The sequence below is a fragment of the Garra rufa genome, chromosome 19 (genome assembly GCF_049309525.1).
Source record: "Garra rufa chromosome 19, GarRuf1.0, whole genome shotgun sequence".
NCBI lineage: Eukaryota > Metazoa > Chordata > Actinopteri > Cypriniformes > Cyprinidae > Garra > Garra rufa.
The window spans coordinates 5081068-5108760 of record NC_133379.1 but is presented as its reverse complement, the minus strand read 5'-3'; the positions used below and the strand labels follow the sequence as shown (position 1 = coordinate 5108760).

At 38.5% G+C, this 27693-nt stretch overlaps 4 protein-coding genes across 4 annotated transcripts in view; 2 read left to right on the top strand and 2 right to left on the bottom strand.

The window, feature by feature from the left end:
- grk6 (G protein-coupled receptor kinase 6) overlaps positions 1-535 on the bottom strand; it is a 48962-nt gene extending 48427 nt beyond the window's left edge. The window contains exon 1 of the mRNA XM_073823900.1: positions 417-535. Coding sequence (XP_073680001.1) covers positions 417-468 — 52 coding nt within the window. The 5' untranslated portion in view covers positions 469-535. The remainder of the gene's footprint in view (positions 1-416) is intronic.
- Positions 536-4739: 4204 nt separating this feature from the next.
- nop16 (NOP16 nucleolar protein homolog (yeast)) lies at positions 4740-12014 on the top strand. Its single transcript, XM_073824995.1, has 5 exons — positions 4740-4920; positions 11060-11168; positions 11251-11314; positions 11411-11517; positions 11608-12014. Exons 1-5 carry the CDS (start codon positions 4814-4816, stop codon positions 11743-11745), a joined length of 525 nt encoding a protein of 174 aa, XP_073681096.1. The 5' UTR covers positions 4740-4813; the 3' UTR covers positions 11746-12014.
- A 900-nt stretch (positions 12015-12914) lies between these two features.
- On the bottom strand, positions 12915-23296 carry arl10 (ADP-ribosylation factor-like 10). The gene is made up of 4 exons (XM_073824994.1): positions 23106-23296; positions 21945-22119; positions 15455-15630; positions 12915-15016 (listed from the first exon to the last, which is right to left on the bottom strand). The coding sequence occupies exons 1-4, from the start codon at positions 23241-23243 to the stop codon at positions 14849-14851; spliced, it is 657 nt and encodes a 218-aa protein (XP_073681095.1). The 5' UTR covers positions 23244-23296; the 3' UTR covers positions 12915-14848.
- Positions 23297-25803: 2507 nt separating this feature from the next.
- Positions 25804-27693, top strand: part of wwc1 (WW and C2 domain containing 1) — a 47700-nt gene continuing 45810 nt past the window's right edge. Inside the window, exon 1 of the mRNA XM_073824635.1 lies at positions 25804-26654. Coding sequence (XP_073680736.1) covers positions 26536-26654 — 119 coding nt within the window. The 5' untranslated portion in view covers positions 25804-26535. The remainder of the gene's footprint in view (positions 26655-27693) is intronic.

The window sequence follows — 27693 nt, the reverse complement described above, 5'->3', positions numbered from 1 at the left end:
GGCACTAAATGACTGTTGTCAATATATACCACTACTGACTACAATGTGTTTATCGCTTCTCCTTTATATAGAAACTTAAGTTTACAAAAACGTCGTAAAATCCAAACAAGGTTTTTGACAGAAACGGATTTTTTTTGATTGACAGGTCCATCTTTTTTTTTGCTCAAGGTTAGCAACACAACAAAGCAAGCTGCGAGCAACACACCACAAGAAACGTGTATTACTCAGGTTTGATCCAGTGATTCGTAAATTAAAAAAAAAAACATCATAAAGCATGCATTTATTGCATTGCTCTTGTCATTTTTTGGCCTAACTTCCTTTGGGGGATTCCCCCATCGTTTTGAGACAGATAGCACTGCGTTTGAAGATCACAGCTGTCAAAAGTGACAATGATCAGACGGGCTGTCATGTCTTACCTTCTCTCGCCTTCAGTAGAACAGTGTTGGCCACGATATTCTCGAGCTCCATGTTTCCTGGGTTGCAGGCAGGCACCGCAGGCCCAACCTCGTCGCCGGGTTGGCAGTTTATGTGTGTGTGTGTGTGTGTGTGTGTGTGTGTCCTCCCCCGCACCCCCCCACGGCGGAATATTATTAACCCTGAATGACTCTCCGCTCTGCCGTTTCGCTCCTCTGATTCCCCGCCCAGAAGCTTAGGACTTACGTCGATCGTACAGCCTACTATGGCAAAGCCTGAGCTCATGAATATTAATGAACATGCTGACGTTGCTTGGTAACCAACCTCGAGCGTCCCGCTTGAACGGTCCTATGGCCCAGGCTTAGCTCATGAATATTTATAAGATTATGCTGACATTAGGTACTGCTTCTTATTAATATCTCTGTATAATTATTATCTGATTTGTGCTCTTATTTTTTGAAGCCTTCAAAAGTGCCCTAGTCATTTAATCTAAGGTCTATCGTTTGTTATTATAGTAATACATCAGATAGAGAATATGTAATTTCTTAATTTCATATGGCAAATATTTTTTACTACGTAGTACAAAAATCTAACAACTTACATGTTCTGTTTAATATTCATAACCGGGTCTTCGCCATAGTAGGTTTTCTTGTCAATCCAGACTGCTTAGTTTGCCAATCGCTATGAACTACACCTTTATACTTGTTTTTTGTCTAATGCTATAATGTTTACGAATCTGTCTAGTATTATAACAATATTTCGTTGTTTATAAGCTGGTCGCTGTCTATTTCTCAATATATGCCGTGTCTTTCCTTTAATGATAAACAGATGCACATTTTTCAGACATACGGCGTGCCACAGCACATACCATGTGCAGCTTTGAACGTGTATTTACATGAACTAGAGTTGATCAGTGCAGACGAAGTAAAACTGCAAGTTAATTTGTGAGTTTTGCAATGCTTGGTTTATAACACCATCTAGAGGTGAAACTGTACAATGATAATAAAAAGCTAATAATCTGAATATAAAGTTAATATCAGCAGCAGCAACAACGACATATTTTCGGTAGGGATTGAAGTATGACATCTAACTTTACGTTCCAAAGTTACATCTGGCTCTGATAATAAAAGTGCTGCTGCCTCCTCGCATGAGTGTACCTGGAGTCTGGAGCCTGAACAACCTGTGTTGAATTGTCTATTTCCCCGGATTTTTTTCTATTCGTATGTACACCATTTAGCCGATTTGCAATTACACCTTATGTATTTCACGATCACTATCTGACAAATCTCGTCTCTTTTTTTTGTAATGAACAATTACTGTGCACGTCTGTTCCGACAGGTGGCGATGTCGAATCATGTCGATTTGTTTTCTCTTTGGAGAAGAAGTCGCTACCAAAACAGAAGGTAAAGCTTTCTTCTCAATGTGCATACTGTCCACTCTATCTGCCCTAAATAGTATTGAAAATTACTACTATCACATAGAATTTAGAATGGATAGTATGCACATTGGGACGCAGGGATAGTATAATTACACGATTGAGAATGGGGCACACAGGGTTAAATAAAACATTACAGGTGCTGGTCATTTAATTAGAATATCTTCAAAAGCTTGATTTATTTCACTAATTCCATTTAAGAAGTGAAACTTGTATAATGTATACATTCATTCCACACAGACTGATATATTTCAAGTGTTTATTTCTTTTAATTTTGATGATTATAACTGACAACTAACCCCAATTCAGTATCACAGAAAATTAGAATATTGTGAAAAGGTTCAGTATTGAAGACACCTGGTGCCACACTCTAATCAGCTAATTAACTTAAATGGGGAAGACTGCTGATTTGACAGTTGTCCAAAAGACGACCATTGACACCTTGCACAAGGAGGGCAAGACACAAAAGGTCATTGCAAAAGAGGCTGGCTGTTTACAGAGCTCTGTGTCCAAGCACATTACAGTTTTTTACAGACGCTAGGACACATTTCTCAATACTTAGGTCACTTTTGCAAAACTCTTCACACAGTGAGCACAACATAAGTCTATGTAGGCTAAACTGAGGATCAATTTTCATTGTTTTGGCACAATATGCATTCAATGAATAAATCTCTCAAATTTCATGAATTGTTTTCTCACTCAGACACAACAACTGCCAAAAATCTTTGTACGTACAGCACATTTTGCACATGCTTACATACTGTTTTCAAATCTGTTAAACTTATGTTCCAAACAATAACATAATGCAAAACTGAACAAGAAATCAAAATTCAACAGCACTATTTTATTGAAACATATTTCAAATCTAAAAATGCAGTAGATTAGCATTACTTTTTTATCTGTATCAGAGGATGGTGTGTATACAAATTCTTGTATTTTGGAATTACTTAGTAACAAAAAAATAAAAAATAAATAAACAACATAAAATATTGACGAATTCTGCATCATGTCTGATTCATTCCAGTAACATATATTGCAGTTATAAACAATATATATTGCAATTATAAACAGATGTTTCCTTGTTTTACACAAGAAAACACTATGTAATGCTACATGTTGTAAGTGTTTTTTTAGCTCATTGTTTTGTGGCTGACAAAGTGTGTTTGTCGGCTGTCAACCTTTGCTAGTGTTCTGGAAGAATGAGTTTATTTGAGACCTGAATAAAGTGTTTTGGTAGTTGTAGTGCATTTTGAATGTGAAATGAACTGCTTTGCCAAGCTGAAAGTCAGTTAGGAGAATTGTGTGAAGAGTTTTGCAAAAGTGACCTAAGTATTGAGAAATGTGTCCTAGCGTCTGTAAAAAACTGTAATAGAGAGGCGAAGGGAAGGAAAAGATGTGGTAGAAAAAAAGTGTACAAGCAATAGGGATAACCGCACCCTGGAGAGAATTGTGAAACAAAACCCATTCAAAAATGTGGGGGAGATTCACAAAGAGTGGACTGCAGCTGGAGTCAAGAACCACTACGCACAGACGTATGCAAGACACGGGTTTCAGCTGTCGCATTCCTTGTGTCAAGCCACTCTTGAACAACAGACAGCATCAGAAGCGTCTCACCTGGGCTAAAGACAAAAAGAGTGCTGCTGCTGAGTGGTCCAAAATTATGTTCTCTGATGAAAGTAAATTTTGCATTTCCTTTGGAAATCAGGGTCCCAGAGTCTGGAGGAAGAGAGGAGAGGCACAGAATCCACGTTGCTTGAGGTCCAGTGTAAAGTTTCAACAGTCAGTGATGGTTTTGGGTGCCATGTCATCTGCTGGTGTTGGTCCACTGTGTTTTCTGAGGTCCAAGGTCAACGCAGCTGTATACCAGGACGTTTTAGAGCACTTCATGCTTCCTGCTGCTGACCAACTTTATGGAGATGAAAATTTCATTTTCCAACAGTACTTGGCACCTGCACACATTGCCAAATCTACCAGTACCTGGTATAAGGACCATGCATCCCTGTTCTTAATTGGCCAGCAAACTCGCCTGACCTTAACCCAATAGAAAATCTATGGGTATTGTGAAGAGGAAGATGCGACATGCCAGACCCAACAATGCAGAAGAGCTGAAGGCCACTATCAGAGCAAACTGGCCTCTCATAACACCTGAGCAGTGCCACAGACTGATCGACTCCATGCCACGCCGCATTGCTGCAGTAATTCAGGCAAAAGGAGCCCCAACTAAGTATTGAGTGCTGTGAATGCTCATATTTTTCATGTTCATACTTTTCAGTTGGCCAAGATTTCTAAAAATCCCTTCATTGTATTGGTCTTAAGTAATATTCTAATTTTCTGAGATACTGAATTTGGGGTTTTCATTAGTTGTCAGTTATAATCATCAGAATTAAAAGAAATAAACACTTGAATTATATCAGTCTGTGTGGAATGAATGTATACATTACGCAAGTTTCACTTCTTGAATGGAATTAGTGAAATAAATCAACTTTTTGAAGATATTCTAATTATATGACCAGCACCTGTATATCTAATAGGTAAACATCCAACTGGCTTATGTGATCATTGTCAAGAGGAGGAATCAGTTGAACACATACTATGTCACTGCCAAAAGTACATAACAGAAATAGGAATATTAAAGAAAGAAATTAGGAAACAACGTTCTTCAGAAATTAGCATTAAAGACATACTTAATGGGTATAACAATGAGAGTTTATTAAAGTATATGTGAATAACAGGCTTAATTAACAGGATTTAATAGAGTTTTTGATTTGTTTTATTTTTTATCTTTTATCTGGGAGGTAGTTTATTAAGGCCCACACTCCAGTATCGTAGATGGCGGTAATGCACCTTAACGTTGGATGCCGACCGCCATTAAAACAACAAAGAAGAAGAAGTCGCTACTTCCGTGGTTCTCCAACACGTGTGTTACGAAGACAAGACAGTGGTTAACTGGTGTATTATTCAGCAATGGGTCAAACAAAAAAATCTCGTAATCGCAAAAAGTTTAATTACAATAAAAACAGAAAGAATCTGAAAAGGACGACGAGAAGAAAGGAGAAACCGCACATAGAGTGGTAAGTACATACTAACGTTACATGCCTATTATAAATGGCTTTTTTGCTATACAAACGACCCTTTTTCTTTCTTGTTTACAGTTATTTAATAATTTACTGATTATTCCTGTAAAAAAATACAGAGTGCGCTTTATTGTATCGAATAAGCACTTGTAGTGTACTTCAAATATTAAAGAGTATTTTTAAACATATCTCTTGAAACTTCATCATTAGAAATGTTTAATAACAAATGTTTGGCATAAGTTTCGATAGAAATGACATCCAATCTGTATTTTAGTTTACCATAATTACTTGTCTGTGCATTTTATATTATATACACTTCAGCCATATTCCAAAGACAACAGCGTTGTGGAATTTGGGGTAAACGTATCTATAAAGCTCACCAAAATCTACATTGAGACTTTTTTTTAGTGCACAAGATATTGGTTTCAGTACAAAAAGTTATGTTAAAATAAAATATTAATCTCTCACACAAAAATATTTATTTTTTATTTTACATGACAAAACCATTTCAATTAAGATGTACATCATTAAAAGCAACACCAACATTTCGTACCCTTTAGACACACCCCTGTTCCCATTAAGCACACACTATGTTTTATTAAAAATTCTTGTATATTTTAAACAGCCTTTTTAAAGAATGATTGAAAATGTTTTATTTGAAGGTACAAAGTCAATCACAAACAAACAGAACACTAAAATCAAGCAACAAGGCATTCAATTTGGTCAGTTATATATTCAAAGTGAAGCGTCATTCAAACACATTGTAACATCTAGACTTGTCCATGTTCAGCTAAATAGCACATTTTCAAAAGTTAAATAATAAAACATTTAATTCATGGGGACGAACACAGAAACTAGCCTCATTATGAAGCCTCTTCATAAAAGATGTCAATTTATCAATAGTCTATATAATCTCACATGCCTCTTTCATCTATGGGCATAAACTATAGTTATGTCTAGATTTTGTCATCTTAAAGCTGTGAAAATAATTATTTGTCATTTTATAAAGATGAACTTAAAGTGACCACCATCAGTTAATATTTAAAGTCTGTTTATGAAGTATTTACATAGACGTTCAATGTGGAAGAGCTTAAAGAGAGCACACTGAGCAACACCTTTTAATAAATTTCATGTAATATTTATTAAAATGACAAGATTTTGCTAAGTAAATCATATAAGTCATGTATTAAGTTCATACATATTTTAAAATGAACAAATATTATTAACTATCTCTGCAATTATACTTTTTCTTATTGATGTCACACTGAAGCTGTGTGATTTTCATAGTAGTGCACCCTTTAAGTTTCACAGACAAGGCTTAAGCCTAGTCCTAGACTAAAATGTAATTCTGAGCTGTTTCAACTGTGAGAAACTTGACTGATTTTTAAAATATATCAGTGCCTTTGTTTTGTCTCAAGATGCACACCAGTAATGTTTTTTTTCTAAGCACGTTTATAAAAATTACTTAAATGTCCTAATTGAAGTAAGCCCTGTCTGTGAAACCAGGCCATAAAGGGTTTAAAAATAACAGCAGTGGAAAGCCACAGACCAGCAGTAAACTGTAAATTTATATTATGGATTTAAAAGTACAAGTCAGTAATACCTGTTTAGTTATGTTAGTGTAAAACACTATTTTATACAGCCAGTCACTGTGTTCTGTAGCATCTGCGCTATGTTGTTAACTAGGTTTTTGATATAACTATTTCCCACATCCAAGTTCCAGGTTATAAAATGCAAAAGCATAAGAATTAATATCTTAATTTTACAGTAAGTAGCAAAACTTACCCAAACTAAAGGCTTGAACATCTAAAAAATGCACATTTAAAGGTCTCCTCTTTTGGTGAAAGTTTTCAAATGGCCACTAGACAGTGGCAACACACGGACACCCATATCTCAGTGTGCAATAGTCTGATTGACTTAAAATTAAAGAAGGTATGTAATAACAGCCACAAATATTGGTTAAGACATTAAGTAGGATAATAAAATATTTTTTCTTATTTTAATCAGAGCTCAAAAATGGAAGTGAGCTTAATTGGTACATTTACCCTACATATAATGAGATAAATTTAAAAGATTTTTGAAAGTACACTCAAGTCTACTTTTTTTTTTTTTAATACACTGACCAAATTATAAATGCAACACTTTTGTTTTTGCCCCTAATTTCATGAGCTGAACTTAAAGATCTAAGACTGAAATATTGTTCACAAATCTGTCTAAATCTGTGTTAGTGAGCACTTCTTATTTGCCGAGGTAATCCATCCACCTCACAGGTGTGGCATATCAGGATGCTGATTAGCACGATTATTGCACAGGTGTGCAATTTAGAGCTCTTCACAGAGGACCCGGGACCCGACCCGGGACCCGTACGGGTTCGGGTCTATATTTTAAATGGTTAGCCGGGTCCGGGTCGGGTCCAAATCTATTACTTCGGGTCCCGGGTATGTTTAACTTGTGTGTAATACCCGAGTCGATCGGAGAACATCGCACCTTCCAGTGTCAGTCACCACTTTGCACGTGTTTTGTAACTTGCATCTTGTAAAATTATGATAAGAAAAGTGTGAGAAGGAAATAAAAAAAGGAAGAAGATTAAATAAATAAATAAAAACGCATGTCGCGTGACCGCAGCAGCGAGAAGCAGAGCGCAGGAGGAGTTAACGTAAATGGACGGTCGGTGATCATGGATTCCTTCATGAGTGATGTGAAATAAAAAGCCTTGCACATTTATTTATTTCACATGAGCAACAAAATATGAAATCGAAAATGAACAGTCACATTAATGTTGTCTGTGATGTTTACACTGCATTAAAATAACGCGCATGAAATGTTTCTATGGCAACCAGAGCTGGCGACTTTTACCAAAGACCAGAGCCATAGATAAACTCTGCCAAAGACTATAGAATACCCTTAAGGCCTTAAAGGTACTTTGCTTTTACTCTGCCATAGTACACATAGCATTCTTTCTTACGTTTATAATAATACGGAAGAACCATCTTGTTATATTTTATTTTTTTGGTCAGTCTCGGCTCAGAGAGCACAGTGATAATAGAAAATATGGTGGAAAAAATACACTCTTTTCAGAATAAGCTATTTACGCTATCAAGCTGTCTCGTGCTATACGTGCGAATTCCTCCTTTAAGTTTCATAAGATGACCACTAGGTGGAGCTCTAAACATATGTTTTGTATTGCTTTATCTTACTGAAGAAGATACTGTTATTGAAGATGCACGCAGTAAAGTTTACCGCATTCATTGTTCTGTGCCTTTTTGGAAAAAAATGTTTAATTATAAATTAATAATATTAATTAATAATAAATTAACTAATAAATAAAACAATTGCGCCAAGTCTTTATTACAATCTGCAAAAGTATCGTTATTGTAGTTCAAAAGGGTAAACACAACGGTCGAAGTTGACTTAGAGAGAAAAAAGTATTGCATTGGTCATTCGTCACCAACCGTGACCGCGAGTAGCCTGCCCTAAAGTAACTATTAAAGCTGGAATAGTGGATTAAAAAGGGTCTTTCTGTCGGCAAGAGAGAAGAACAGCCTAACATGTACTGAAGGAGGTCTGTATGCAACGCTACTAACAGTAGTTTACGCCAAAAAAGTTTTTTTTTTCCTTCGCAACTTATTTATAGTTAATAGCAGTTTGCTGTGCAATATGTGCCGTTCGGGTACAGTCGGGTCTGTGTCTTCCCAGCCGAGTTCGGGTCCAACTAGTACATTTAAGGTATATTTCGGGTCTTCACGGGTTCGGGTCCCACTTTAAAATAAAATACGGGTCCGGGTCGGTTCCGTCCAGGACATTTACGGGTCTCTTCGGGTTTGGGTACAAATTTTTGGACCCGTGAAGACCTCTAGTGTGCATTATGCCGAGTTCAGACTGCATGATTTTAGCCCCGATTTTGACTCGCCGACAGGTTTTGAGAAATCGCCGACAAATACCCGAAATCACAGGCAGATCGGTGCTCGTTCACGTGAGTGACAATCACACAGTGTGAACTATCAAAGACGCGATCTGAGAGAATCGCCGACGTGTCGCCGACACCCGTGAGATATTTGGCATGCTAAATATCTGGACCTGTCGGCGATTCAAAATCATGCCGTGTGAAAGGTGATCTGACTGAAAATCACATCGGCGATTACCTACAGCCAATGAGACAGCAACATCCAGGCCAGCTGGAAGTTGGGGGAGGAGTTACGAAGGTATAGACCACAATATCAACAAGAATAGCTTCGGCTTCTTTTCTTTTCGCTGCAAATGAGTGCACATGCAATTTGTATGACAAGCTTCTTGCGGGCTACCATTTTTTTATAATAATACCAGTCTCACGTGAGAACTTGCACGCCTGACCTCGCGTTGTTTCCATGTCACTTCTCGCGTGTGTTTGGTTGTGAGACGTAGTTTGCGGACCGGGACAAAGTTGTCGGCGATTCTTCCTGTAAAGTCATGCAGTGTGATCCATCGTGCAGCGTGAACACAGCAGCGACAGAATGCTACCCCAGATAGTCATGCAGTGTGAAAACATCTGTGACGCGATTGCTTTGAAAATCGTGCAGTCTGAACTCTGCATTAGGCTGCATAAAGGCCACTTTAAAATGCAGTTGTGCAGTTTTACTGTAATGGGCTGTGACCGTATCTGGTGTGACCACCATTTGCCTCATGCAGTGCAACACATCTCCTTCGCATTGAGTTGATCAGGTTGTTGATTGTGGCCTGTGGAATGTTAGTCAAATCCTCTTCAATGGCTGTGCGAAGTTGCTGGATATTGGCAGGAACTGGAACGCAGAGCATTCCAAACATGCACAATGGGTGACATGTCTGGTGAGTATTCTGGCCATGCAAGAACTGGGATGTTTTTAGCTTCCAGGAATTGTGTACAGATCCTTGCAACATGGGGCCGTGCATTATCATGCTGCAACATGAGGTGATGGTCGTGGATGAATAGCACAACAATGGGCCTCAGGATCTCGTCACGGTATCTCTGTGCACTCAAAATGCACCTGTGTTCGTTGTCCATAACATACACCTGCCCATGCCATAACCCCACCACCACCATGGGCCACTCGATCCACAACATTAACATCAGCAAACCTCTCACCCACACAACACCATACACGCTGTCTGCCATCTGTCCTGTACAGTGAAAACCGGGATTCATCCGTAAAGAGAACACCTCTCCAAAGTGCCAGACGCCATCGAATGTGAGCATTTGCCCACTCAAGTCGGTTACGACGACGAACTGCAGTCAGGTCGAGACCCTGATGAGGACGACGAGCATGCAGATGAGCTTCCCTGAGACGGTTTAGGACAGTATATGCAGAAATTCTTTGGTTATGCAAACCGATTGTTGCAGCAGCTGTCCGGGTGGCTGGTCTCAGATGATCTTGGAGGTGAAGATGCTGGATGTGGAGGTCCTGGGCTGGTGCGGTTACACGTGGTCTGCGGTTGTGAGGCCGGTTGGAGACGAAATGCCTTTGGAGACGGCTTATGATAGATCAGTGGTTCTCAATCCTAGTCCTGGAGGACCCCTGCTCTGCACATTTTGGATGTCTCTCTTATTTAACACACCTGATTGAGATCTTCAGCTTGTTAGTTCAGTTCATGGATCTCTCTCCTAATGAGCTGATGATCTCAGTCAGGTGTGTTAAATAAGGGAGACATGCAAAATGTGCAGAGCAGGGGTCCCCCAGGACCAGGATTGAGAACCACTGTGATAGATAAATGAACATCCAATTCACGGGCAACAGCTCTGGTGGACATTCCTGCAGTCAGCATGCCAATTGCATGCTCCCTCAAAACTTGCGACATCTGTGTCATTGTGCTGTGTGATAAAACTGCGCATTTTAGAGTGGCCTTTTATTGTGGCCAGCCTAAGGCACACCTGTGAGGTTGATGGATTATCTCAGCAAAGGAGAAGTGCACAGATTTGTGAACAATATTTGAGAGAAATAGGCCTTTTGTGTACATAGAAAAAGTCTTAGATCTTTGAGTTCAGCTGATGAAAAATGGGGGGGAAAACAAAAGTGTTGCGTTTATAATTGTGGTCAGTGTAGTTACCATCTGTTAACTTGTGTTCTACTGTTATGCATTATGAAGTTTGTCAAACAATGGGTTGATTAACGTGGCTGATTTGAAGTCTTCAGATACGCAAAGCTTGGGATGAACACAAAACAGTAAATCAAAATCTTCAAGACATGGGGCTGACACCTGGGACGAAGGGTTTGCTTCCTATTAAAAACAAAAAGGCAAGTACTAAACTTGAATCACTATGTTACAATATATTTATACATATCCGTTCTGCTTATGACAACCTATTGCATTTAACAGATGTTTCAGGATATGGAAAGTAAACCAGAGGGGACAAAAGTAATAAAACCCTACGTCATTGAAGGTATGTACCAAAACCAGTGGTTCTCAGCTGGTTAATAAAAAAAATATATAAATATTGTCATGCGCTGCATAACATGATTTGGTGTCTAAATTGTAGCAATGGAGGTAGAGGCCAGTCTCCGTGGCGAGGACAAAACCACGTGCTCCACTGACATGACTGAATATGTTCAATACATGGTGAAGGAACACAATGAAGATTATAAGGTAAAAGAGAGCCGTATGATCCTCCCAGACATTGAAATAAAGACTCCTTTGATAGTTGACACATCTGATTTTGTTTTATTGGCATTTCAGGCAATGGCAAGGGATGAGAAAAACTACTATCAGGACACACCAAAGCAGATCAGACGGAAAGTGGAGTTATACAAACGGTGTCATCCTGAGGAATATGCTGCGTTCATTGCGTCTCTGAAATCTCAGAAGTCTACGTGATGTCACAATGAAGAAATTGTGTCTCAAACGTCTCTTTAGTGTCTGTCATGTGTGCTGCAAATGTCAGAAATCTTAAGGATGAGTATGTACACAAAGAGATTTCAAAAGTTTGGATCTACTTGCAACATTCTTCAAGAGTGTAAACTTTTTAAATGATATGTATATGAATCTAGTAATCAACTTCAGTATTTCCCATGTATATTAGGATTGCACTTGTAAATGTAAGTGACATGCTGACACAAAAAAGGATAAAAGAACTGAAAATCACAGTTTATAAATTCAGATTTTTTTAATGGATAAGTTTAGTGTGTTTTGGCAAATAAATATTACACATTTACACAGGAGTGAAAGCAACCATCTGACACAGCAACATAAAACAATCTGGGTTCAGTACAAGTAAAGCTATCTCAAAATAAGTTGTTTTTCTCTTTTTTTTTGTGGTTATACTTTTATATTAAACATAATTTATTACTTAATGTTACTGTTACAAAAACACTGTAAAGGTGCAGTTACATTAGCAAAATTTAGCCAAAAAAGTCCACTGTAAATAGAGTAGCAATGCACAAAGAAGTACATTTTTTAAATTATGTAGCATTCTGTTGATTAACGCAGGCATGTTGTGTGGAAAAATGCAAATCCAACATGAAATATAAATATAAAATAGTTTGACTCCTAATTGAAACTTCGGGATTTCACCCAGTTTTTCACAGAGAAACTGTAAAATGTAAAACCTTTTTTACACCTACATTAAAATAATAATGTTTTAAAAGTATAGCCACAAGACTTTATGGGAAAACCCCTACAAAAGTTATGCCAAAAATTCTTTTGATGGAGCTGAACTCAGAACAATAATTTAAGACAATAATTACAGATTTGTTCATATTTGTACTGCAGCAGTGCTTTTGTAGAAATTGTTGCTTTATCACTGCTTCTTAGAAATGTTACATGCTACATGTACATGCTAAATAAAATATGCATGACTGGTTGTGAATAAAAAGTGAAAAAGTCTGCCAAAAGCTGTTATACAAGTTATATTAAATTATTAGCCACACAGTTCCTTTCCAGGAATATCAAATGTATTCTGATTATTACGAATCTGTATCACAAACCCTCATTATTAAGACGAAGATGAATTTTCTTTGTAAAATTAACATTCAAAAAGGCATTTAATTTGTCTATTTAGCTCTGGGTTAAGTCATGTTGCAAGAGACTGAATGTGAGATGAATTTCATATAAGTCTTCCTCCATACCAGTAGATCTTGCTGATAGTAATTCAAACCACTTGCATAACCAGACCATATTGATTTCACAGTGAAGGAGCCTTATTTTTGTACAGCTATGCAACTTCAAAACGAAGTCTCCATTTGAAGCCTAAATCACAGTTATGAAAAGAGAATTATCTGAGGTATCCACTGTCAACAACACAATCTGGAATGCTGGAAGCAAAAGCATTCAAGGATTAGTTGGGTTAATCTCTCGGAATGTCCCTATTCCGACCCAAAATCAAAAGAGAAAAAAAGTTATTTTTTTTAAATGTACATAATATGTACATTATTTATACAGTATCTCACAAAAGTGCCATTTTAGTATATCTTCTCAAGGAACAATACTTTAGAAATTAAACTTGGATATATTTTAGAGTAGTCAGTGTGCAGCTTGTATAGCAGTATAGAAAAACTCAACATACAGCCATTATTGTCAAACAGCAGTGTGTTGTTTAACCATGCCAAGCCACATGTCTTATTCATCATGTTTATGTTTTTGTATGCTTGACAGGACCATACAAACTTATGTATCTTGTATTAGAGCAGTTAAAATTAGGTTTTTTTAAGTACAATTCTCTCATACTGACCACTGGATGTTCAACATGGCTATTAAAGGTTCAGTAACACCCTGAAACCGAGTTAAACTACAGTGGTCAGGGTCATACAGAGGTTTTCCAAGATGGGTTCCATTCGGAACAGGCCTTGCATGGTCGATCAACAAAGTTGAGCACTCGTTCTGTGCATCAGATGCAGAACCTGGTTTCAAAAAACAGATGCATGAGTGCTGCCAGCATTGCTTTAAAGGTTGCAGAAGTAGAACGTCAGCTTGTCAGTGCTCTGACCATATGCTGCACACTGCAACAAGTCGGTTTGCATAGGCGTTGTCCCAGAAGGAAGCCTCATCTGAAGCTGGCTCACAAGAAAGCCTGCAAACAGTTTGCTGAAGACAACCTGTCCAAGAGCATGAATTACTGGAACCATGTCCTGTGGTCTGATGAGTTTAACTATAAGTTAAACTTGTTTGGCTCAGATGGTGTCCAGCATGTGTGGCGATGCCCTGGTGGGGGAGTACCAAGAAAATTGTGTCTTGCCTAGAGACAAGCATGGCGGTGGTAGCATCATGGTCTGGGACTGCATGAGTGCTGCTGGTACTGGGGAGCTGCAGTTCATTGAGGGAAACATGGACTCCATTATGTCCTGTACATTTTGAAGCAGAATATGATGCCTTCCCTCCAGAAACTAGGCTGAACTGCAGTTTTCCAGCAGTTTGAGTAATTTTCAGGGGACAATAAATCTATACTGCTTAACAAGCTGCACACTGACCACTCTAAAATATATACAAGTTTCATTTCTATAGTTTTTTCCCTTGAGAAGATAAACTAAAATGGTTGCTAAAATGTGAGGGGTCTACTCACTTCTGTGACATACTGTAAATATATATATATATATATATATATATATATGAACATTTATGTTCAAGCAAAATACAATTTCCTGTTTCTTTCTGTAATTCCCCAAGTGGACTCCACATGCAAAGATAAAGCAAAATATGTAATGTGCTCTTTGTAATACTGAATATAATAACCCTATTGACAAGTGAGATATTGTACATTGTAACTAGCAGCAAAAATGCCCACAGTACTCATTTTGAAAACAAAAAAAGTGTTTGTTCAACTCCTTCAATGTCAAAACAGTGGCATTATCATGACGTAAGCGTTCCGTATTCCTCGCACGATTTAAGGATGAAACCGATACATCGGATACTCCCTCATTATTAAAAGTCCCTTTGCCAGTCTTGTCTAGCACAATAGTGCCAACCTTCAAATGGCAGCTTGGTTTCATACCAACGTCAGAAGCAGGTCCTGGAACTTTTGGAGGCCGCAGGTTCTGCTTAATCCGTCAGATTCCGACTGAGCAGCCAGCAGGAAAAGCCTCCTCTGATCAGCCACTGAGCTCAAGGAGAGAGCCTCCCGCAGCTCTGGTACGCTAACAGCATTGGGCTTATCCTGGATGAGGGTATAAAAAGCATTTTAGTTCACATTCATTCTAAAACATAAACCAGGGAGCCTCGTACTCTATTAAAGAGATAGTCCATCCAAAAATGAATATCCAAACCTGTATGACTGACTTTTGTGGGTCACAAATGAAGATATTTTGAAATGTTATTTTGATGTTAGTCCTTACAATTCAAGTCAACTGGGTCCAGTGTGGTTTTAAATGCCTTTACTTTGTACGAGTAAAAACAGTCAAAACACTCTTCAAAGTAGGATTAACTATTAAATCAAGTCACCTTTATTTATATAAGCAGCTTTACTGTGAACTATCCCTGCAGTGGCTAAAGATCTAGAAAATCAATATGAAGTCTTTCTGACATTATAAACTTTATAAGCATTATACATTAAACATTATAAGGGTTAAAGTTTAAACCAAGAGCCTTTGGTTACCTGCTTGTTTCCCAAGACCACCACTGGGAGATCAGTGTCTGCTTTAAGTAATCGATGGAGCTCGTCTTTGGCCTGAGGGAGCCGGCCTCTGTCAGAGGAGTCCACCACGTACACCAAGACATGTGTTCTTCTTAGGTAATCCACCCAATACATTCGTAAGTCTTCACCACCTCCAACTGATGGGAAAAGATAATCAAAACAGATATGAACTGTATGATTAGTTGTTACTGCCATAGACACAGATGAACATGTTTTTGTAAAGTAAGAAATAGTAAATAAGGTATCTGAATCATTATTACTTGTAGAGAAAGAATTCAAATTTCCTACATGAGAAATATGAGCATACCCTTGTGAAAAAGAAGTGCACTTATTTAATGTAGTGTACTTGTTTTTTAATACACGTGATCATACTTTTAAAAAGTGCACTTTGTAATAATGTCAAAGTAAAAGTTTTGTACTTCAAAATACATTTTACAAATCATTATGTTTAATAACGTTTTTTTAATGCTTTAAGAAAGTACACTTTTTGTGTTGGCTAACATGCTAAAGTAGGCTACACATAAAGTACTTGATATTCAACTAATGTGTTATTTGATTTTAAAGTTAATATATTCTAAATGTACTAAATAACAACTATATAATTACAAATATATTTAAATACAGTACATACATGTTTTAATAGAAATGATATTGAAGTATATTTTAGTCTAACACAATTGACTGATAGTACCTTCAGCATACACTTTAGCCATATTACAAGACAAAAGTGGTAATAAAATGACACATAAAGATGTAACAATGTATTTAATCCAACTTTTCAACACTTTCAAGTTGCATTTAATATAACTGTACAGTAAAATATTTTCATATTTTCATTTAATTGTAAATAACATGCAATTAAAGGCACACATTATGCCCATTTTTTAAAAGATGTAATATTGGTCTTAAAGGGTTACTCCACCCCAAAATGAAAATTTTGTCATTAATCCCTTACCCCCATGTTGTTCCAAACCCGTAAACACAATTCAGGAACACAATTTAAGATATTTTGGATGAAAACCAGGAGGTTTGTCATTGTCCCATTGACTGCCAGGTAAATATCACTGTCAAGACCCAAAAAAGTATGAAAGGCATTGTGTAAATAGTCCATTTGCCATCAGTGGTTTAATCTGAATTTCATGAAGCGATGAGAATACTTTTTGTATGCAAAGAAAATAAATGACTTTATTCAACAATTCGCCTCCTCTGCATCACCGTAGCGCCATTTTGGAGAATATCCGCTGGACGCAAACTCCGCACTGTTCTCTGTCAGCTGCACCACATGGATATGCTGTTTTCATAAAAAATAAAAAACTTAAAGAATGTAAAAGACATAACAGTGTGGTGCGCCTGACAGAGAACAGCATACACACGTTGAGTCCAGTGGATATTCTCCAAAATGGCGCAACTGTGATGCAGATGAGACGAACTGTTGAATAAAGTCGTTATTTTTATTTTCTTTTTCAAAATGTGTTCTCTCGTCACTTCATAAAATTCAGATTGAACCACTGATGACAGATGGACTATTTTGATGATGCCTTAGGGCTGGGCGATTTGGCCTAAAATCAAAATCTCGATTAATTGAACATTTTAACCCGATTACGATTAATGAACGATTATTTTATTCATTTATAAAATTATATTTAATTATATTTAAATAACATTTATTTTTTTTGCCCTCATAGTTCACTGTCAAGTTTTGTACAGTAAATCTGCGCACATATTACAAGTGAGAGATTTTTGAATGAAGGGTGCACACACTATCTACTATCTATGATTATTTATTGAACATCAGTGTTGAACAACTGAAATTAAAGCACACATTGCTTAAAACGAAAAGTCACATTTTTCTTAAATTAGTGAAAATAAATAACTTTCACTTTTGGAAACAAAATAAATTATTTATAAAATAATAATAAATATTAAAAGTAGAAAATAAGTATCTCTTCTAAATAAAATTACTCTTGTATATCCTGTAAATACTTTTTACTGTATAAATACTGCTTAAGCTCTCCATCGACATTTTGGAGGAATAACATAACGTAACAGAGCGGGGTCACCTGACTCCACACGCAGTAATGTTTTTACAGGGAAAGTAATTGAAATAATTGACCTGGAAAAATTTGATCGATTATAGGTTCTGAATGTCGATTACGATTATTTTTCGATTAATCGCCCAGCCCTATGATGCCTTTCATACTTTTTTGGGTCTTGACAGTGGTGTTTACCTGGGAGTCAATGGGACAAGCCTCCCAGTTTTCATCCAAAATATCTTAAATTGTGTTCCGAAGACGAACAAAGCTTTTACAGGTTTGGAACGACATTTTAATTTTGGGGTGGAGTAATCCTTTAAGTGTCCCCTGAATGTGTTTGTGAAGTTTCAGCTCAAAATTCCCCAAAGAAGATTTATTATAGCATCAGGAAAATGTCATTTTTGGGGTGTGTCTAAATAAGAGCTGCTTGGTGTCATTTTAAATGCAAATGAGCTGCATATTCCCGCTCCGTCTTCAGAAGAAGGTGTAGTATATAGGTGTCTCTGCTTTGCAAACAGTCGGTTGAAGCAACATGACTGAGAGCAAGAGAATCGGAGTTTAGTCTACACATGGTAAACCAAACACACCAAAAGTGGGACAAAACAGAGCAATGTTACAGAGCTTGCGCCACGCTGACCTGTCATCAGCGCAGCTCAATGGACCCAGCCACTCAACCGACTTGACAGAGCAGGGAGGATGTGTTTGCGAGCGCCACCGAACTAACAGCATGGTGTAAACTAACCTCACCACCGCAGTGCTGATCAATTAAAAAAACACAATCCAAACAGAACCCCGGGATTGCTTACACAACATTGTTGTTGTTGCAGCTGCTTGAGCATGGAGAAAATGGAGAACACCGTACAACCAAAGACAGCTCGCTGAGGGCGGAAACTATGGCAATGCAGGACTGTCAGTCAGCGGCAGTGGGCGGGGCATACACAGTGTGATGTCACATTTTTCAGAGAATCAAAACAGCATGTCTAGTGAGACTGATTTGGTTTACTGGGGATTAAATAATAAGCAGTGGGTGGATTTTTATGATTGTAGGGTGGTTGTGTTTACACACTGCCAACACACATTTATGTCCAAACACCATGTAAAAGTGGATTTTGCATAATAGGTGCCCTTTAAAGGAGAAGTTCACTTTTGATAACAAAAATTTACAGATAATTTATTCATCCCCTTGTCATCCAAGATGTTAATTTCTTTCTTTCTTCAGTCATAAAGAAATTATGTTTTTTGAGGAAAAAAAAAATCAGGAATTGTCACGATCAGACAGGAACACACGAACAACAAAATAAAGTATTTAATAAATCCAACGGGAGACAGGCAGACACAGGAACACGGAGTGGTAACATTAAAGACCGACAGAATGCAGGGGAAAACACACACCGTAAATAGACAGACTGATTACAAACATCCAGGTGACAACAATGAGGGAGAAACCAAAACACTCAGAACTGCAGGGGAAATGGGAGAAACCAACATGAAAGTCCGGGGGTGTGACATTACCTCCCTCTTCCGGAAGGCGTGTCCTCGCGCCGACAAACAGCAAACAGTCTTAGGAGGGGGTTTCGGCGGAGGACGGACTCCCGGGAGGAGGGAAAGAGATGGAGTCCAGAATGGTGACGGAACAGTCCATGGAGGTGATGACGGAGGGAGGAGCCAAGGAGGTGACAGGAGGGGGCTGGAGCAGGAGGAGCCAGGTGAGACCCAGAACTCAGCCATGATGGAGTCCCACGGTGGAGCCGATGGAGGGAGGAGCCATGGTGGAGGAAGGGCTGACAACTCCATGGGGCCGACCGACGGAGGCGGAGCAGGTGGTGGGAGAGCCCGAGGCGGAGACGGAAAGCCGATGATCTTGGGTGACACCGCGGATCCGGAGGGCCAAGGCGGAGATGGAGATCCGGAGGTCCGCGGCAGAGCCGGAGGAGTAGAGTCCAGAGGCGAAGGTGGGGCGACGACTGACCAGGGTGGAGCCGGAGGGACGATGGAGCCCGGTGGAGCTGGTGGACCGACGGGCGACGGTGGAGACGAGGGAGCAGAGAGCCGGGGTGGAGCCGCAGGGTCGGAGGGCCAAGGCGGAGTCCAGGACTCTGAGGCTGGAGGCGATGGTGAGGGATCCTCCAGCCATGACACCGATGGAGACTGGCAGACCCGCGGCGAACCCACCGCACAGATGGTGGGCTGAGGGTGAGCAAGGGGACAGACAGAAGACAGCGGGGATTCAGGAAGGCTGGACGGAACCAGCGGAGATTCAGGCATAGGCAGAAGAGGGAGGGTGGGTGGGAAATCCAGGCAGATAGGTATTTCCGTGAAACAGTCAATTAAATCCCCAAAATCTTGTTCCAGCTCACCCCCAGTGGTGGTGCAGTGGGCAGGGCTCTCTACCGCCCCTTCTGGCTCGACGCAGCACTCCACCGTTGCAGCTGTGATGGCCGGCTCTCGCACCTGGTCGGAAGTTATGATCCCATCGGCGCTCCATACAGCTGTCGCTCCGGGCTCGGGCTTTCCGTCTACGGTGGTCTCGAGCTCGTAATCTGCACGTCGGGGTGGCTGGCTGGGTTCTGGGTCTGGAGTGGCACTGACGAGGTTCTCCTGGGAACAGGCGGGGAACGCGGGTCTGTTTCTCGCCAGTGTCCACTCCACAAACGCGGCGAAATCCGCTCGAGGGCCGTCCTCGGACAACGGCGCACTGCATGACGCGTTGAGGCTAGCGTCATATAATGCACAGAGCGCGTCGTCCGGGTAGCTGGTGGTGTTTGCTACAAGCTGGAACATGAGCGTAAATCCCTCGAGCGGTAAATCCCCCTGCTTCAGCCGGAGGAGGATGAATTCTGGACGTAGGAAGGAATCCATGGGGGAAACACAACGGAAACCAAAGACTGGAAAAAACGAATGGGAAACAAAACGGAGGTGAACACGCAAAAATAACTGTATTGGTCGGTCTTTCTGTCACGATCAGACAGGAACACACGAACAACGACGTAGAAAAAATAAAGTATTTAATAAATCCAACGGGAGGCAGGCAGACACAGGAACACGGAGTGGTAACATTAAAGACCGACAGAATGCAGGGGAAAACACACACCTTAAATAGACAGACTGATTACAAACATCCAGGTGACAACAATGAGGGAGAAACCAAAATACTCAGAACTGCGGGGGAAAATGGGAGAAACCAACATGAAAGTCCGGGGGTGTGACAGGAATGTTTTATATTTAGTGGACTTCTATGGTGCAAGTTTGAACTTCCAAAATGCAGTTTAAATGCAGCTTCAAAGGGCTCTAAACGATCCCAGCTGAGGAAGAAGCATCTTATTTAGCTAAACAATCAGTTAATTTCTAAAAAAAATGTACAATTTATTTACATTTTAACCTCAAATGCTCATCTTGTCTAGCTCTGCATGAACTCTGTGTATTCCGGTTCATGAACATGGGAAAAACACATCTTTTTACCGTTTTTGGTAAAGGGTGTTTGACCCTCCTTGCGTGTTTACTTTGTGAACACTGGGTCGGTACTTCTGCAGCGATGTACTGTAGGACGATTTTGAAGTTGGATGAGAAAATGAGATGGGAGTTTTTTTACATCAACTGTACAGACCCGGAATGCTTAAGAATTCACACAGAGCTAGACAAGACGAGCATTTGAGGGTAAAAAGTATATTTATATATATCACGTTTCAGCCGTTTCAGTCTATTTTTGCAGTGTTTCACAGTGTATCCAGTTTTGTGTGCGCTTGAATGTCATGGGAACGTACAACTCAAAGTACCTCATGCGGGAAACATTTAACGTAACGCGGAAATACACATAACTCAACGTAATCAAGCAAGCTAGTATGCATAGGCCACGAAGTGTTGGCAAAATAAAACATTAGCGGACTGGAGAGTATAATATGATTTTTTTTCCAGAACACAAAAATAAATTTAGGCACTTTCAAGGACCTGTATCTATGTGTTTATTTTCAAAAACTTTCCAGGGCCTAGAAATTTCCACAGAAAGGACCTGTGGAAACCTTGCCGATCATTTCGCTAGATAAGACTTTTCTTCCTCAGCTGGGATCATTTAGAGCCATTTGAAGCTGCATTTAAACTGCATTTTGGAAGTTAAAACTCAGGAGCATCATTGAAGTCCACTATATGGAGAAAAATCTTGAAAGGTTTGCCTCAAAAAACTATTCCTTTACGATTAAGAAAGAAAGACATGAACTTGGATGACAAGGGAGTAAATCTTCTAGAATTTTTTGTTCTGGAAGTGAACTTCTCCTTTAAGTGTCAGAAAACATATGCACTTATTCTTTGAAAGCATATTCTTTCTGTAAAAGTGTACTTTTTAAAATGATCCTAAACTGTACCTCTTCTTCATAAATGTATGCAAGTGAAAATTAGGAAAAAGATGGTCTGGCACTGATCCATACTTTCCAAGAAGTCCAGCTGGCATGCAGGTGTGTGTAGGCTGATGAAGTTGAAGCCGCGTGTGGGTCGGCAGCCCCTCCTGGAGCCCGCTCCACTCAGCCCCTGCAGAACGCTGCTCTTACCAGCGCCATCCAACCCAAGAACAAGCACCTGCTTCTCACTGCGTTCCTCCTCCTCCTAAACAGTACACGTTTATGGAAGAAAAGGGAGTGAAATGAGCAAAAGAATGGAATTGGATTTAGAGTCTGTTTATCCAGTCTGGTGCTGGGGTTTTAGCATAAGCTGCCGGAATTAATTATGCAATTCTGTGTACAAATAGTCAGAGTCTTGCCATCATTAATTAGGGTCTTAGTTGTGTAATAACAGACAGACTGACCCGGTTTCTGTTACTTTGGGTACTTTGTTGCACTCTACATCAAATGTATTTTGTGGCTCATACAGTACAAATGTGTCTTTGCATTATTGCAACTTCAGGTTTATAATGAATAATTAAAAAATGTAATAATAATAACTTTTTTTCTACTTCCCTATTGAATTGTTCAGAAGATTTTGCTTACCGGTTTGACTGATTCATTGAAATGAACCCACTCAAAAGAACAACTTGAACAACACTTGCAAGCAATCTCTTCCAAGATCAATACCTACAGTATTTCAGCTGGCTGAAATATTATAGATCTGAGGATAACTGAATATTTATATTTACTATAGACATTTCAATGACTTTAAGATATTTATTCATTTCCATGACTGTTCCAGTCGTGAAAAACATAATGTTTTAAGATACTCATGACCTTGGGAACTATGTGTTCTTCTGATTATCATTTTCTTTTCTTTTTCGTTTTAGATAATAAACAATCATTTTTGAACGTTTGAAAGGGAGGGTCTTTCATGCAGATGGTAATGCACAATAAATATTAAAAAGCATTGCAAATAAACAGAAATTAGTTAAAAATACAATAAGACAGGCAGGATTACTTTTATATATCCTATGATTTCTCAAAAAGTACATTTATTGTACAAATACAATCTGAATGCACATGAAAGACATATAGCACGTACAGTTCAATTAACCGAGAGTTCCCTTGACGCTTGTCTCTACCTATCAGTCACGCACGATAGGCGTATCATAAAAAGAGAAACTCTTTCTTTCGTTTCATACTCACCTCTCGGAACGTGTAGTACTCTGACTCTGGTGTCCATACCCGTCTTTTATAAAAGAGATTGAGTGCGATAAACAGCGCGGTCCCGACCGCAGCCATCGCGGCGCTGAACGCCACGGAGATATGACGCAGTACAACCATGAGCGCACCTGAAGCCGAATGCCGTGTTCGGTGCGCGAGCTGCTGCTTTTGCTCTCCGGTGCACGTGATCCGCCCTGGCTTGTTTTGAAAAGCACGCGCCCAGTTTCCTTATAGCGGGTGACAGACGAGGGGCGGAGAAACTCATGTCTTGAGATAACAAATGAAGGATGGATACATGGTTTCATATTGTAATATTATTAATAATAACAACAGTAGTAGTAGTAATAATAATAATAATAATAATAATAATAATAAATTACGGTTCAACTTAACAAATTAGCTGTCCATAAAGTGTGTTGTACCGTGGTATGTGTTATAACACTAAAACTCTGGTGTATTTTTTTACGTTTTTTTTTTTTGTTTTGTTTGAAAACAAATTACAAAACAAACTAACAAAAACAGATAAAAAAAAAAAAAAAAAAGAAAAGTTCAAACCTACTAAGTCATCCTCTCCTGGTCGCCGTTGGAGGGCGTTGTTTAGTTGAAATTTGTGTGGCTTGTCATGTTCTTTATTCTTGGTAGGGATTGTCCATGCACAGTTTGCAACTGCACACCCCTGGCTGTCTCTTTGCACACTTCTGGATTTGCTTTAGTTTCTTTTATTTAGAGAGAAAGGCAATTTATATACAGCAGTATATAATATCTTGATTTATTGCATTGATTTGTTAGTTGAGGTAACCTAAAAGATCTAAGTCTAAGTCTAAAAGATGATTTAAAAATGCATAGACACAACTATCCTATCAGAGAAAAAATAATTACAATGCTTATATTGTGCTTGTTTATGCTATTTTATTTTTATTGTATTGATTTATATAATTTTATTTTGTTTGTCCATCTTTCTTTTTCTAATAGCTAAATATAGATAAATGTTATATTTTGCATTTTTTTCTATGAATATGATATTTATGTGTAGAATTTATAACAAATAATGGTCACACTTTTTATTGGGTGGCCTTAACTATTATGTACTTACATCAAAAAATAAGTACAATGTACTTAATGTGGTCATATTGCATTGCAAAACACTTTTGCTTCTATTAAGGTGGGATATGAGTAAGGTTAGGGACAGGTTTGGTGGTATGAGTAGGTTTAAGGGTGGGTTAGGGTGTAAATGGATGGGTCAGTGGTAATTACAGAAATTAATTACAAATGTAATTACATATAGGTTTTTAAAAATATATAAGTACAATGTAAAAACACATATGTACACAATAAGTACATTGTACCAAATTATTAATTTAAATGTAAGTACATGGTAGTTAAGGCCACCTAATGTAAAGTGGAACCCAAATAATCATTGTCGCCAATACTACTGCTAGGAGATTTGTGCCAAGTTGAGTCAAAAATAAAGTGAATTTGATACTTTCTTTTAATATATTATGTTATGTATTCAAAGTGCACTTTGTTATAATGTAAAATTAACTGTTTTACTTCGAAGTGCATTTTAAAAATTTATTTAAAAACATTTTGTTGTGCTTTAAAGAAGTAGTCTACACCTTTTTGTGTTGACTAACATACTAAAGCACGTAAAGTACTTGATATTTAATTTATATAATTTCAAATATATTAAATACAGGACATAAAGTATTTGATTTATTTATGTATATTTAAAAAAAAAAATTTACATCACGATTTGTCAGCATTTTATTAAGGGAATGAGTGATTCAAAAACATTTTTTATTTATTTTTTATTTTATTTTTATTTTTTTGTACATTTGAAATTTATTAACTGCTACTGTCAACTATTCCCAGGCTTATTCAACCCCTCCAAAAAGTGAAAAATGTGACCCTACACAACAAAACCAGTCTTCAGTAGCAAGGGTATATTTGTAGCAATAGCCAAAAATACATTGTATAGGTCAAAATGATCGATTTTTCTTTTATGCCAAAAATCATTAGGATATTAAGTAAAGATCATGTTCCATTAAGATATTTTGTACATTTCCTACTGTAAATATATCAAAACTTAAATTGTGATTAGTAATATACATTGCTAAGAACTTCATCTGGACAACTTTAAGGCGATTTTTGTAATATTTCGATTTTTTTTTTTTTGCACCCTCAGATTCCAGATTTTCAAATAGTTGTATCTCGGCCAAATATTGTCCTATCCTAACATAGCCTACATCAATTGAAAGCTTATTTATTCAACTTTCAGGTGCATAAATCCGACCCTTATGACTAGTTTTGTGGTCCATGGTCACAAATGTCATTGCTATCACACATCAATATCATCACACACATTTGTATTACGAATCCACTTAAAAGTTGATCCTTATTCCAAGACATGTAATAAATGTCCCCCAAACCGCCCATACGTATTAAATAGAAAGAAAATGTTCCATTATTTATAACTTACGAAATTTTAAAACCTCTTAGCTTGTAATGATTAATCTGAGTATGCACTGCTACTAGAAGGGCTACGGCCATCACCTGTATGACGTAATCCATTCCAACCGCAGCATAGCGACCGAGCTTGACTACGGGGGAGAACCGCACACAGCCACTTAAAGGAAAAGACAACATTTGGAAACAAATGGGAAAGAAACGCGCTACTTTTAAAATAAATTGCTGAAATGCTGTGGAAGTGATACGAATGCATCGACAAAACGAGAAGATACGGAATACGTTTGTGTGGAGTAACTGTTTGCGTTGCCTATATAACGAGCTTTTGGGCTAACAGGCTAGCACAGTTGTCGCTAAAACATGGTGGGCAGACACTGAGCGAAAAAAACCCTCTAGACGCGCTCAAATATTTGTGGATAATGCTGGAGAATTAATTCTTTTTCTGTCTTCAATGCTCGGAGGGAATTTTGTGGACTTTTAAATTGCCTTTTGGTTTTCTTTTATTGGAGGAAAACTCTCGCGCACGACCTTTGAAAGTTTCGCGTTCTGACGTTTTGCGCAAGTTAACCATCCATCAGGCTCCGCCAGAAAAGATGATAGACTGATGTATTGCGTACTTGACCGAGAATGCACAAGAAACGAAGAGTTTTTCACCACAAGCGCAACTCTTGCGGCAAAGTTACCCGATTCAGAGCATCCCACATTCATCCATTCATTTAACCGCATTCGCTCGTGAAAACAATGCTCAATATAGGCTGCAGGAACTGAACTGGAATATTGGAAATCGTATCATGGATTATGTGGAATACATCCCTGTGTCTGATTAATGGCACTTTCCTTATGCGTTAGGTTTAAGTTTGGACTAGTCCATGAAAAGCAACACATGGTTTGCTTTCGAATCAATTTAGAAGACTTACAGAGAAAATTACATGGAGACTAGTTGGTCATGCCAAGGAAGGAGTTACCATTGCCAGAGGGTTGGGAAGAGGCCCGAGATTTTGACGGGAAGGTCTATTATATAGACCATATTAATCAAACCACCAGTTGGATTGACCCAAGGGATAGGTACGTGATGAGCACTGCACGTTCTGGGAATGCATACTTGCTTACTCAGTGTGCAGATGCATGCTGAGTCCATTACTCATATGTACAGCTGTGATTCAGTGAATCTGTGATACTTCGAATCCTCTTTGTTTTGTAATACAGTTCACTTCTCAAATCATGTATGCATTTTAGGCTCCATTTTTTTCCCTGATGTTGAAATGTTGCTTTGTTTATCCAGGAACCCATGATCAGTGCCAGCTTTACCACTTAAGTCCTCTTGGACTTTAACACAAAATCTGTGCAGGAATGCCTAAGATTATATTAGAATGATTTCAAGCTCCACCGGCTCAAGCTTTGGTATGTTCAGCGACTTTGCGCCGGCTGTGTTTTTCCTTTCCTCCTTTTGGTTTTTTACTAATGTAGTAATTTACAGAGTACAACGAAATGGAAAGGTGATAGCAATCAGACTGCATATTTTTCCCCTTTGTGTGGTGCAACAGGTTTGCCTGTAGCCAGGAAACCAAGATGGCAGAAAGTTGTAAACAAGTACCTGGGACACATTCCTTAGCATGAGCGAAGCCCACAGCTGATTCCCTCAAATCCGTTTCACTGCGAGTCAAGGTGCATGACGGGTTCAAAGTGCGCCTGAGCTATGCAAACTTTAACAAGAATGGTCAAATAGTTTTCAGTGCATTCCACACTCATTCGTTTGCTATGAGAGCTTTGTTTTTGGTTGAAATTAAATGGGTATTCCACCTGAAACCTATAATCATTTATTCACCAACAAGTTGTTTGAAACCTGAATGACTTTATTTTGTGGGACACCAATGAAGATATTTAGAAAAATGTTTTTGTATTTTTGTCCATGTATTGACAAGTCAGTGGGGACCAGTGTTGTTCTGGACACTGACAAATGTATTTTTCTTAATATCTTAATTTGTGTCTCACAGAAACAAGTTTGGAATCACATTGGACAATAAATGAAGACTTTTAGTGAATAAATGTTTATTATTATCATTATTATTTTGGGGTGTGTAATTAAATTGTATTATAAACAGGC